The sequence below is a fragment of the Patella vulgata genome, chromosome 2, assembly GCF_932274485.2.
Source record: "Patella vulgata chromosome 2, xgPatVulg1.2, whole genome shotgun sequence".
NCBI lineage: Eukaryota > Metazoa > Mollusca > Gastropoda > Patellidae > Patella > Patella vulgata.
Window position 1 is genome coordinate 12,805,614 of NC_065880.2, and position 13,976 is coordinate 12,819,589.

At 33.8% G+C, this 13,976-nt stretch overlaps 1 protein-coding gene across 1 annotated transcript in view; it reads right to left on the reverse strand.

Moving 5' to 3' along the window:
• The window catches only part of LOC126812027 (centrosomal protein of 290 kDa), a 33,139-nt gene extending 21,067 nt beyond the window's left edge, over positions 1 to 12,072 (reverse strand). Inside the window, exons 1-17 of the mRNA XM_056098926.1 lie at positions 12,013 to 12,072; positions 9,917 to 10,042; positions 9,510 to 9,651; positions 9,236 to 9,291; positions 8,737 to 8,898; positions 8,044 to 8,097; positions 7,411 to 7,563; positions 6,756 to 6,869; positions 6,082 to 6,150; positions 5,717 to 5,806; positions 5,125 to 5,247; positions 4,063 to 4,180; positions 3,143 to 3,321; positions 2,511 to 2,581; positions 1,905 to 2,097; positions 1,487 to 1,560; positions 431 to 575 (exon numbers count right to left, since the gene is read on the reverse strand). Coding sequence (XP_055954901.1) covers positions 431 to 575; positions 1,487 to 1,560; positions 1,905 to 2,097; positions 2,511 to 2,581; positions 3,143 to 3,321; positions 4,063 to 4,180; positions 5,125 to 5,247; positions 5,717 to 5,806; positions 6,082 to 6,150; positions 6,756 to 6,869; positions 7,411 to 7,563; positions 8,044 to 8,097; positions 8,737 to 8,898; positions 9,236 to 9,291; positions 9,510 to 9,651; positions 9,917 to 10,009 — 1,836 coding nt within the window. The 5' untranslated portion in view covers positions 10,010 to 10,042; positions 12,013 to 12,072. The remainder of the gene's footprint in view (positions 1 to 430; positions 576 to 1,486; positions 1,561 to 1,904; positions 2,098 to 2,510; positions 2,582 to 3,142; positions 3,322 to 4,062; positions 4,181 to 5,124; positions 5,248 to 5,716; positions 5,807 to 6,081; positions 6,151 to 6,755; positions 6,870 to 7,410; positions 7,564 to 8,043; positions 8,098 to 8,736; positions 8,899 to 9,235; positions 9,292 to 9,509; positions 9,652 to 9,916; positions 10,043 to 12,012) is intronic.
• Between the last annotated feature and the right edge of the window lie 1,904 nt (positions 12,073 to 13,976).

The following is a 13,976-nucleotide window of genomic DNA, read 5'->3' on the forward strand; positions in this document are numbered from 1 at the left end:
TTTTTAGTTCTAAACTGTATAGGGAGAGAGAGAATAAAGTTTAATGGAGGAAACTAGAGGACACAGAGAAAACCCTTGAGGTTAGTCAGGCGACCCTACTCCTGGTCATGTACAAGCTTGGGATAGAAATCACACCATGTGACTCAATGACAGATGTTACGATCTAAAGTGCACACATTAGACCACTCGACCCTCCCCCATAACTGCATAGGGATTTTAAAGTTTGAAACCATCTTATTGTATCTTATGTTAGCTGATTCCATCAGCATAATTACTGACAAATGTAATATCAATCTTCATGAGTATCCAATTCCCAACAAAGAAAGAAATGAAGTTTAATGGCATATCAACACCAACTGGGCTATAATAACATCAAATGCAATCACATTCTTACTCAGACATTCTTTGATATCTGTATGAATCTACTCACTCGAATAACTTTTTCTTCTTTAGCTACTTCACGTCTGATTATTGTAGCAACTGATTCTGTTTTAGTCTGGTTTTTATATTTGAGATCTTCTGTAAAATCTTGTACGGCCATCATATCTTCTGCTGTTAACCCTAGAGCTACTGCCCTGTATAAAACATAATCCAATATAATCCTTTAGTGGCATTTAGCAATTGGAAACATAACAAAACTATACAGTTATATGGGACAACAATCACTGGTCTATTATACACAGGCACGACGTTTCGATAAGTATTCTCTTATCGTTATCAAGCACAATAACATTTAGTAAACTTGAGGGTCTATATATATGTACAATGCGAAACCATTCTTATTACTAATCATTAGAAGAGTTCAACCAATTAACAGACATATTTAACATCAAAGACCTGTATAAAACAATATTATATATTAAACAAACCTTTTAACTGAAAATCTCTACTTAAATTTAAGTAGATAGAGATGGGCGATTCGTCCAGTTATCCCAATTTGTAGAGAGACACCCCGGTCGCAACTCACTTCCACTTACCGAGACACTCCAGTCGAAATCTTGACTATCAAATAATCAAACAACTTGGTACAAACCCTGACCTTACAAAATCTACTACCAACAGAAGCACCATTAAACTTCATTGCATCATACTATTAAAAACCTTTCAACCTTATGGTATCAACGACAAAATCTGAACTTGGGTTGGGCATCCCTCCATTTATTTTCTTTGTTTTACTTAATTTAGGTTCAATATCAGAAGGAAGGAAATAAATAAATACTGTTTTACTTCTTGACAATATGCTATATTGGTAATTACAAGACTAACAAATTTAGACAATATTATTTGCTAAGAATATTTGTACAGATCTTATTTTGCCAAGGCAGCATCTAAATTTCCACTGCCTAGCCTAGGGATCATTTACCAGTGACACAAAAGCTTTCCAAAGTAACTGTTTATTTCTGGATGGTACACAGATAGTCCAACCAAACATATTATCATTACTGCTTCATAATTTTAATTAGGGACTTTTACGAAAGTAACTAACCTTTGACCCGTCTGCTGTGCTAATTTTCTGATTTTTTTCTTCAAGTCAATTCTTTCTTCTTCTAATCTCTCAATCTACAATAAAGACAAAATATTTACAAGATAATAATACATGCCTACAAGTTCATAAGAATCTGATAATATCACCTTGATGGGGTCTCATGCAAACCTAAACCATTCGGATCATGAAAAAAAATTTGCAAAATATGTACTAAAATTGGATAAATATAATACACTAAATATAATACACTGACCATTTAAATTCAGTAAATAAACTTCTGCTGTTTGAATAACAGAATTATTCTCAAATTTAAATAATACCATTTTGAATTTTAACCTTAAAAAGGCTTTTTATGAAAAAAAAATGGTGACACTTTCTGATATCAAACAACACTATCAATAATAAAATACAAACACACCTCCCTTTGCAGAATAAAATTAAGCGCCTTTTCCTCTTCTTTCCTTGTGGCTTTGTTTTTACGGAACTCTGTAAGATCTATGGGTTCTTTTGGATCCATACCAAGTTTATATCTTAACTCTTCATTTTCATCTAGAATATCATTTATCCTTAACTCGGCTTGATTCACATGTTTCGTTAATTCTTCTATTTGTCTGTAAATAATGATAATATAAACATGGTTGACTTAGTTTTAAAATATGAACCTTTAAATAATGATTTTAGTTGTATTAGACAGATTACTCAGAAACTATTACAGTTAAAGCTGACATTTAACATTCCGCTGAACATGTACCGAACATATCAATGGCAGCACACAACAGAAAAGTCTGTAAAAGACAAAATGATCAGCACTAGAGAAATTACACCTGACAAAACCTGATATTGAGCCTGATATTGTCAGTTACAGGTGGTGTATTGCCAGAGCTGTTTCTTTTATCAATTAATAAAGTTTATTCCATATGAATCGGCATCATAACATTCTCTCTGAATACATGTGGAATTTTATGATGGAGATTGAAAAAACAACAAGTTTCCATGATATTAAAAATTGTTGTTAGTAACGTACCTATCTCTGACTTTAACTTGTGTCTTTCCTTCTTTTATTTCTGCTACAGCTTCTTGTAAACCATATTCTCCCTGTTATAATAATTAATCAAACTATATTAAAACCATTTCTAATATAAGCCTAGTCAATATATCATGTCAAACTGTTTCGTTTTTCATTAGATATCAAACAATGAAATTGGGCTTCATTAGCATCTAATCTACACTTTGATAAGGTTATTTTAAGATTAATATTTATATTTGTGTGTGTGTGATGGGGGAGGGGAAGATTATTGCCCAATAAACAGACCAGGAATCTTATATGTATACTTTCAGTTTGTACACAGGACCTCAACTTTTCATTCCATCCAGCTACATACACTTTCCTTGTCAGCACTGAAGCCACCCACCCTGCTTCCTCCCAATCAGTAAGAACTGGGCTTCTTGGTACCCAGAAGGATTCAAACCATGGACATATTTTGGTTCCTGAGACTAGGCTTTAGAATCTGTTCACCACTCGGATTAGCCTTATAGGACATGTGAGTACCATGATTTTTTAGTTTAATTTTTATCTTAAATCTTTCAAAAATATATTTTACTTGTGTATAATGAAGTAAAGCAAGGCATTTAATAACACAATGGCATGACACTTACTGCTTCATATTGTCTCATTCTTTCTAAAACTTCAGATAATTCTTGATCTTTAATTCTAGCATCTTCTTCAGCTTTCTTGGCATCATTTTCTCTATTTTTCATCGTTTCTCTGTTCTCTTTAACCTCATTCTGTAATTCCCGTACTTTAGTTACATATCTATCACCTGTACCTTTACCACCTGATATTAACATAAAATAATAAAATGACACTTAAGAAAACAGATCTGATTTTACTTTTCATCAGTATTGAGATTTCAAAATTTTACTTGTTGGACATTTTTACCAAAAATAAGGGGCATGACTTTTATCATTATTAAGCAAGAAGTTTTAGATCACAATTAGAAATCACGTGTCAACAAAATATTCAAATTCGTACATAATAAAAAAAAAATAGGTGCGCCTCGTTATTTTTCATATTTAATTCCTGTACGGTATTCAAATTTATATCAGTAATATTTCTACAAAATTACGTGGTGTCATAATATGATAGAATATTCCTGGTCGGCCAATTAGGACGTTTGGAAAAAAGCGTCGGACATGTCCGGAACATACAACTAAATGACGTGAACTATATATCCAACTTTTATTTTGTTCTTGGCTACTTTACTAATGTCTCCCATATTTTAGTGCACACTTTGCGTAAAGAATAACTAAACGGACCATTTCATTGGCCAATCTCTTATATCAAACAGAGCATGGTTTAAAAATTTAAAGATCCTTTCAGATCCTTCTGTCAAGAAGACTGATAAAACAAATTTTGAACTATAAAAACAAACGAAATAGGATGTGTGTTTTAATCAGATTGTGACAAATCTAATTTCATTATTATATAACGTACACTGAAATTCATTCAAAATTTGTGACTAAATCCTCTTCATCTAATTTTCAGACAATGCATAAATATATAAAAGAATTCTAACCTCTATTGAGTTCATTGCGTAGATCTTCAATAATAGCAGCATTGGCTTCCATATCTGATACATATTGACTAATCTTCTCCGTTAATTCTTCTATTTGTTTATCTTTGTCTTTAGTAGCCTTTTTTACAAATAAACAAAAACGTTTAATAAACAATCAATAAGGGAACATATTTTTAAAATATTACACTTTTTTTATAAACATAAACCATTATAGAGAGAGAGGAAGAAATGGAGTTTAACAGCCACTTGACACAAACTAGGTCACTTCAGGACTACCATATGGTTCAATTTTATTTCAATAATTTGCTGTGTGAGGAAACTGGAGGACCCTGAGAAAACTCACAAGGATGGACAAGCAACTCTACTCCTTGTCACATACAAGAGGGAAATCGAAACCAAGCCACTTGACTCAATGATAAACCTTGTAATCTAACGCGCATGCATTAAACCATTCGGCCACCCAACCCCCGCTAAACCATTACAAATCATTCTGTATAGATAACTTATTCTATAGAGAATATTTCACCTTCAAGGATATTGTATTGGAATCAATCTGATTAAAACAAAGATCCAATTTCGTTTCGTTTTTATAGTTCAAAATTTCGATTTTACTTGTCTTTACTACACTTGGATCTGGAAGCGTTGTTATTTAACTCGTGTTCTGCTTGAAATGAGGGGTCAGCCAATCAAATGGTCTGTCGAATCGAGCGTTTGACCTTTTATGCGCGGAACTGTGGGTAGACATTAGCGGCAATAGAAATCAAAACAAAGCAAAAGTAGATAAAAAATACATGGCGGTCGCTAATTGGTTACTCGAATGACTGACGTAATCAGGTCAAATGTCGCTTGCTTGGTACCTGACTTCATAGAACGTAAACTCCCACTATAACTGGTTAGATCTACATGTGGTGTAGGCCATCGAAAGTATAAAAAACGAAACGAAATATAGATCTATATTTTAATTAGATTGTATTGGAATATTTCTATGCAAGATTTGATATGGATAGCATTGGATATTTCCAGAAATCTCTTATCCCTTTGTTTAAATATGAACATACTAACCTGTGAAAGAGCAGCAACAGAAGCTTTATCTGTATCCATGTTAGCAGCTATAAGTTGTTCTCTCAGTTTAAATACCTGTTCTCTTAATTCACTGATCTGTTGATCTTTATCAGACATCAAAATCTGGAATAATCAAACAACAATATTAATCTTTTACAGAAATTATAAACAAGTTTAAAATGTGTATTTAAAATCTAAATTAGCATTTGTATTTGGAATGTTCAAGACAGAGAGAGAGAGAGAAATGGGGTTGAACATCCACTCTACCCAAACTAGGTCATTTCGGGACTAACACATGATTCAATTTTATTTCAATAATTCACTTGCGCGTAGGTGTCTTTAGCAGTGGGAGGAAATTTTAGGATGCGGAGAAAACCCACAAGGTTAGACAGGTGACCTTACTCCTTGTCACGTAAAACCGGGGAATCGAAACCACGCCAGTTGACTCCATGACAGGAGAAAGTTCAAGATCTTATACACTTTAACAGTGCCATGGTCATAAATGTAGTCATACTTTATCAAAATCTGTTAAAGTCAATAAATACAATATCTGATTGTTTTCAAAAGGAGAGATCATGATGATATTACAAACCTTCCATTCTTCTATCTTGTTATTAACAGCCACCATAATAGCATCATCTGATTCTGTCTTAGATTGTACTTCTTCTGTCAGATCTTCAACCTATAACATTATGTTCTAAATCTAAACTTGAAGAATGCCTTGCCAAAGTTTTACATCCCAGTGAAACATACAATTTAAACCAATATAGAGCTTCCCATCACCAGTTAAAATAGCACATCGATCTAGCAACCCAATTCAATACTTTCTTTAGACCAAAATCGACGATATTTATCTCCTTTAAATAGAGTGTCATTAATCGTGAAAAAGTCCAAACATTTATTAAATTTATTTGAAGTACTGGTATTCCACTTATTGATATGAGTAGTTCACTATACCTGTGCTTTAAGTATTTCATTATCTTGTCGAAGTTTATCAGTTACATCATCACTCTGTTGAAGTACCATCTGAAATAACATGCAAAACATCATAATAAGTTTCAATTCATATAACAAATTTCATAACTATCTTCAAAATTGACATCTCTCAGGTTAAATCCTCCTTCAGGAAACAAAGTTCAATGATATTGCTTATAATGCATAAATTATTAAAGGGGCATTAGGTATGATTAGATAAAGAGCTGACAGTTCCTGCTATATTAGTTACAAAATAGATAATGTAAACAGAATATGCTGAAAATTTCAGTCAAATTGCTTCACTATAAACCGAGATATTAACGATTCAATTTTAGGCTAGCCTTGATTGTCATTACTACCATTTGTACGATAATAAACAAAGTCTTGATTATCCATTATTTTTACAATCAATCATCCATCACAAACCGTATTCAAATCCACTAAATATTGTAGGCTAACGATGACATCGATAGTTGATTATGGTCTGGATGAGTTAATTAATTTCTTATTAATAATTTAGATAACATTTCAGGCCCTTAGAAAGACCTGCAATAGGCACCCTTAGCTCTTGCATAATGCATGATTAATTAAGTGATGCACTACGGCCTACTCTTATATCGAACCCCCCTGATGATTAATTAAACTAATAAACCTACCTTGATTTTTTGATAATCTTCCGCTGCTTTAAACATCTGATCATTAGCTTCACTCAGATTAGTTTCTAGTTCTTCACAACGTTTCTGAAGCAACTCATTGTTGTCTGTTAAATTCTACAATAAAGATCACAAATCTTCAAAACAATTATCTATACTAATATTTCTTTTGCTGTCTGGCCTGGAAATAACAGTTTTAGTTGTACTTAAGAAAATAATAGAGACTATGGGGGTACTCGATTAAATGTTCCGGAATTGAATTCTCTCAATCCCAAAAATAGTGACAATTGAGTGAAAAGGTGGATTTCGGGCTACAACGTATGAGTCGAATGAATAAGTAAATATCTCAACCAACCATGCAGCCGAAACATATTCGTTGTGTTTAATTACGTCACGATTCTAATCACTGTGAATTGATCATCCCCTATTAAAGTTCTACCTGACAAAATGAGATGAACCAAAGGAAATGTGCCTAGCAAAGCTTAAATTTCTACCTGACTTTATCTGTGACAGATGTTATATTTCTTTATGACGTCACAGAGGAGGTCAATGGTATAAGTTCCATTCTTGAAAAGTATACCCAAGGAAAATAGAAAATAAGCACTGATATCAGTATTTTCAGGTTCTGACTTAAAATTAAAATGACTGATTCCCAAACCTGTAATTCTTCCATAGCTTCAGCTAACTCTCTGTTTTTCTTGGACATTTTATCTCGGACATCTTGATCATCACCACGTCTTGCTACCAGATTTTCTCGCTGCGCTTGAAGCTGCATCATGTAGTCACTAATATCCTGTCTGTACTGATCATTCTGTGAAACAAAAACACTAACAACGTTATACACAAAATCCCTGTATAGTCTTCGTGGAGAAATTGACAGACATGTGACTGATACAACATAATTAGCTTTTAAGGTGGATATAAATATACAAATTAGATATTGATATATAGCACACAGAATAGAGACAAAAACTTTATTGACATAAATAATCCACTGATAATGTCATTAACTTCATTTATTGAATATAAAGGTATATTTCTTTAATCTGACAATATAGTATGATTTCTTTAATGTGACAATATTTGTGTTTTAGGACATTGAATTTGGGCCCCGGACTAATGTGGGCCCTTGCCAAATGTGGGCCATGAACTAATATGGGTCCTTGCCAAATGTGGGCCCTGGCCAAATCTGGTTTGGGCCCAAACCGGGCATTCTGCTAGTGTGACAATATAGTACAATTTCTTTAATGTGACAATATAGTATGATATCTTCATAACAGTATTCACTTACATCTTTTCTTAATCGACCAAGTTCTTCCTCTAATTCATTGATCTTCTCACTATACTGTAAAAATAAACAACAATCTTTAAATTCAAAAATCAATTATACCAAAACAAAAAGCTAATGACACTTTTGAAATGTTTTTTTCTACAAATTATGATCAGGTTCTGGTATGATAGCTATAAGTTGTAATTGGTGTTGTGCATGCGAAAAAATGTGTGAGAGTGAGAGAGAGAAAGAGAGAGAAATGGGGTTTAACAGTCACTTGACACAAACTAGGTCCTTTCGGGACTAACATATGGTTTAATTTTATTTCATTAATTCGCTTATGCGTAGGGTTCTTTAGCAGTGGGAGGAAACTGGAGTACGCAGAGAAAACCCATGAGGTTGGACAGACGACCCTAGACCCTACTCCTTGTCATGTACAAGCAGGGAATCGAAGCCATGGCACTTGACTCAATGACAGACCTAATGATACAACGTGCACACGTTAACCATTCGGCCACCCAACCCCCTCTGAGAGTTGGAAATTGAAATAAGAATAGACTGTAGTGCTGCCCTGAGCGCAGACTTTCCCTAATAGTACATTGCTTGCACAGAGTATGCCTGCCTTCTTTAGCATTTAGCACGATTGGTGCAAAAAATCAAGAGGTTGAACTCATTTCATTACTTTATCTTATCAATGTGATAATAAAGGAATACCTTTTCAGCAGCTCTCTTTTCGTTACTGAGATCTCGTTGTAAATCTCTATTATCAGCTTGAAGCTGTTGAATTTGATCATCATAATCACGAATTTGATCTCGTAGATATCTGGCATCTCTTGACGTAGCTCCACCACTTCCTTTATCTGCAGGACCATATGTCTAAAATATAGACACAACAGAAATATTCTTTATTTACATCAACTGCTACACTACAAACCCCCGAGGTTGGACAGACGACCCTACTCCTTGTCACGTACAACTGGGCAATTGAAACCAAGGTTCAATTAGTGTTGTTACAACTAACTAGAATAATATGCCAAGGCCTCCAATCATGAGTACATTCAAGATTGATCAGGGTATTGATCTTGCACTCATCATGGCAATTATTCAAATTAATAAATAAATTTTTCACATAAATATAAAAGAATAATTCTACTGTGTCTGTCACTTTCAAATCACATTGTATCCGAAACATTCGAAAAAATCATGGACATACCTTTACTTCTTCTAACTCTTTGTTTAATTTAGTTATTTTTGATTTTAGTTCTTTTTCTAGAAAAAAAAAAAACCCAACAAATTATTAATTTTTATTACAAGCTTAAAACAAAATGTCAGATATAATTATAGTCAAAAAATGTAAAAATGAACACTAAAAACAATCATAACCCATACATATGTTTAGGTTAATAAATGATTTTCAAAAGTTAATAACAATTCAATGTATTTGGACAATTTTTTTTTTTAGACATGTGGGATACTTTATCTAATACCTTTCTTTTCTGATTGTTCAGCTTCTTTTTCAGCTTCTGCCATTGCCTCTTCTGAGTCCTCATGTTTAGAGATCATAATTTCTCTTGTTACTTTAAATAGCTTTTTAAGTTTATCTGGATCATTTTCACTGCTAGGATCACCCTATATAGAAATGATTGAAAAGACAAAATTCTAGTAAAAATTGGGCTCAATCTAATCTCAGACAACATGGATTGCAGTATAAACATAATATTTTATAATATTTTTGTTAAAGTTAATCAAAACAATGTATTTTGTTTGTAATAGTTTTAATACTGTACTCTTTCTATGATTTCGTGTTTTAATAACACCATTTAAGTTTACTGATCAGAACATTTTTTGGGGTGAATCGTTACAGTTATCAGTCTAACTTTATTAAATGTCTTACTTCCTTCAGAACATCAAATAAATTGTCAACATCATCTGGTTTCAGATCAGCCAGATTAACTGACATGATCTGATCCCACGCCAAAGGAGGCATGTTGAAATTTTTTTCTTCTCCACTTGCTACAATCTGAAATAAGAGCATGCAATTCTATCTATAGTAAGACTGTTGCATAACAGCCCTGTTTGGTTAAAGATACATTATGAGAGATTTGATAAAGAGCTGGCAGTTCTCACTATAATAATTAAAAACTAGATAATGTAAAGGGAATTTGCTGAAAATTTCAGTCAAATTGATCCACTCTGAATCAAGAATTTAGTGATTGAATTTTTGGTCCTAGCCTCGATCATCATTACTAAAGTCGGTACGATAAAAACATAGTTTCGATTATCCATTTCTTGATTTAATCATGAATGAGCGTTGGGCAGCAAATCAGATCCTAATCCAGTAAATATCGCAGGCTAGCGATGACATCGAGAGTTGATTATGGTCTGGATAAGTTAATTAATGTCTAAATAATAATTTAGATAACATTTCAGGCCTGCAATAGGCAAAATTAGCTCTTGTATAATGTATGTTTAATTGAATTATAATAACAGTTCCATGTGAGACGTCAAGTCCTAAATCATTATACATGTATGATAATGGATCAGGAACCTATGTTAGACAGGTTACTGAAATTGAATACCAATTTTGATTTGAAGCAAAGTCATATTTCTAACTATGATCATCTGATTTACAATTTCATGACCATTCAATCAGATGTTAATAGTAATCCCGTAGTAATTTTCCTGCAGAAAGAACTCAAATAAGAAAAATATTATAAGTTGTTTGTTATGAAATGAGAGCCTTTCGTTATTACTTTTATTCAAATAGTGATTATAAAAATTTTGAAAGATTAAATTAACAACATTTTTATTGATATAAAAAGGAAATGTATCACTTTCAAAAATACAGGAAAAGGTGATGGACAAAATCACAAGAACCAGAACGAGGGATTGTGTCTCACAAAGTCTGAATTTGTACCTGACAATGCCAGTGACAGAGAGAGATAGAGAGAGAAAGATAGAAAGAGAAATGGGGATTAACGTCCACTCGACACAAACCAGGTCATTTCGGGACTAAAATATGGTACAAATGTAATTTCATAATTCAGGTCTTTAGCAGGAGGAGACTGGAGGACCTGGAGAAAGCCCATGAGGTTGGACAGGCAACCCTACTCCTTGTCACGTACAACCAGGGACTCGAAAACATGCCAGTTGGCTCAATGTGCTAACCATTCAGCCATCCAATCCACCCGTCTGTGACGGATGCCTTACTTCCATGTACTGGTAGCTAAAACATTGGTATGTTGATATGCATGTTTTACCTACAAATAGGCTTTTATTAGTTTTATCTTGCAAAATTATGATTTAATATGCCAAAGCTTCTCGAATGCAAGTGGTTTTCAACCAATCAACATGTCAATTAGATTAAATGTGAGAGAAATCGTCAATTGAAATTGGTCATGCTTGAAATTTGTAACCCATGCTGCAAATCAGAACTTTAAAGCATGGTAAGATTTAGTAATGTAGCTTTTCATTATGTGCTTTCGTGAATCACGATAGCTTATAAGTAAGGTTGAAAGATATTGGGGAAAATTGCTACCGGTAGTGGAAATGGACGACGAGTTGTGATAAGTAGCATCATTGTTTCTGAACAGCTGGTGTAAAAACATGGACTTTTTTTTTTATTATGGCCTACAGTTACAGACATACCATAATGGACTTTTTGTTTAATTGGCCATGTCATGTGGCATGTCCATAGACTAAAATGCATTGGACATGGAGGTCACTGAAAGTACTAATTCATGAATTTATCATTTCCAATATAAGTAGATTCTATTAATACTAGCCTAGTACTAGTACTAGTAATGTAGTAATGTACCGTAAGTAAACATGTTTGTGCATGACAACAAACTTCGTAGTCGCAGAATATAAATTCTATCTGTCGTCTATGGATCGTTTTTGTATAAAATGTGCACTTTTTAAAATACTCATGGATATTCCCCTGTTGAGAATTGCATTTCTAAATTTTAAGTTTATGCCTACTTATTATACCTTATTCAATGCCTGCTACTTATTTGTTTACTTCGGAATGTCCGCCATTTTCAAACAATTATAGTCTAGTATATCAAGACGCAACACGAAAGCAGTGTAAAATGTGTGGGTGGATTTATGACTGAAAGGTCTGACCCAGGGAAGCACGACATTTCGATCAGGCGACCTTAATTCGGACTGAGTTTAACTGCGGTTCGGACATACTTGTCGACTTTTCGGACTCGGTCTGACGACGTTTCGGACTCGGATGAATAAATAAAAGACTGTTGAAACTTTGTACGTGTATATTAGTAATAGCTGCAATGTTGTGTTTTTCTTTTTGTGTAAGGTTGATGACAATTTTAAAGAAATATAACATTGTTCGTTGTCTTTAAAATATTTTGTTTAATTGATTGGCGATTGCTGAGACCGCTAAAAAAAAGATTATATAAACCCCTAGTTGTCTTTTGTTTAATCTGCGCCTATTGAACTTGACAATAAAATATTATTGTTGAAAATTTGTGTTTATTTCGTAATACTTCGTTGATTTTCTTTTATAAAATAGTAAACGAGCATGATTGGCCGATCACTGCTAATGTTTTTATAATTGTCAAAGAAAACCTAAATGCCGTTTGCATTAAACAGAATAATTGCAATCTACCTACATACGACCGCCATCATAAGTTCCTAATGGTTTCTGATCGGACCAGTATCGATGATTGACAACTCGCGTTTTTTTCTTTCCCACCAAAGAACCGTGAGGTTTATTTGCACATACTGCAATAACATCGGGATTTTCGGTTAATATAGGCGTACGGGTTCGGTGAATGTTGGGGGGGGGGGGGCAGAGCCTGAAATGCCCGAAAACATTTCGGGTTACAAACGGCGGTGCGGCTTGTCTATAGGCGAAGGAGCGGAGCTTACCGTGTAAGACCCCCACCCCCGTCATGAAAATTTTACGGCCGCAAACGGGTTTTCCTGGCGTGAATCCTGATAGTGGGAACATAGTATTAAGACGGTTGTATTAACATCTGTTTCTATCGTAACCTCACTGGTTTGCACGATGAAATGAATAGTCATAGACCTTTTATGTTCCTTATCCGTCACATGTGTAAAAGTAAAATAGATATTTGAGTAACTTCCTTGGTGAATAAAGTATACCAATAATAATATATAATATACAAAAGACGGTGTTTGAAATTGTATACGTTAACATCAACGATAAATATATATGGTTGGTGTAACGCGTTTTCCGCTATTCCAGCCTGTGAAGAAAGCCTAAATTGGGTGCCTTATATTTCGGAATCCCAAACAACCAATTAATCGTCGCGGGGTATGAGGGGCCTCGCGTTCCCAGAGAAAATTTTGAAAATGCGTGTTTCTGCTATTGTAGCCCGGGAATTAAGCAACTTCAAAGTACCCAAAACACATAACCTTGAATTACAACTGTGTCATCACAATGTTTCGGGCAAACCATTTTATTTATTTATTTATTTTTTTTACTTCTTCAGGGTCTTGATAAATAGAAATCCACTCGAGTCCCATGAAAACTGTTTTATTTAAAATTTCAAAACTTGAACATGCGGAACTATAGACTTTTAATTGAAAAGATCAACCAACTATTTTTGCCTCTTTGGTTTTATTATTTTGTCCCCCCAAAATATATTACACAACGTTATTAACAGATGTGCCTGTGGAACAACAGTTGTCATAATTATCAATGCTTTGACACTGTAGAACAAAAGTTGTCATAATTATCAACGCTTTGACACTTACTCAAATCACTCTAATTAAAATTTAATTACTTTTTCCTTTGATGTGCTTCATCAACAATAGCCGGTAGCACGAATTATCCAAATCCACCCAAATCTACTATTCTCAACTCATGTCATAACAATTCATCAAAAACATATTGGTCCGAGCAGCATACTCTCCGTGGATAGAACTATTTAGAGACTTAGTGACTACGACTACTTCCGCACACG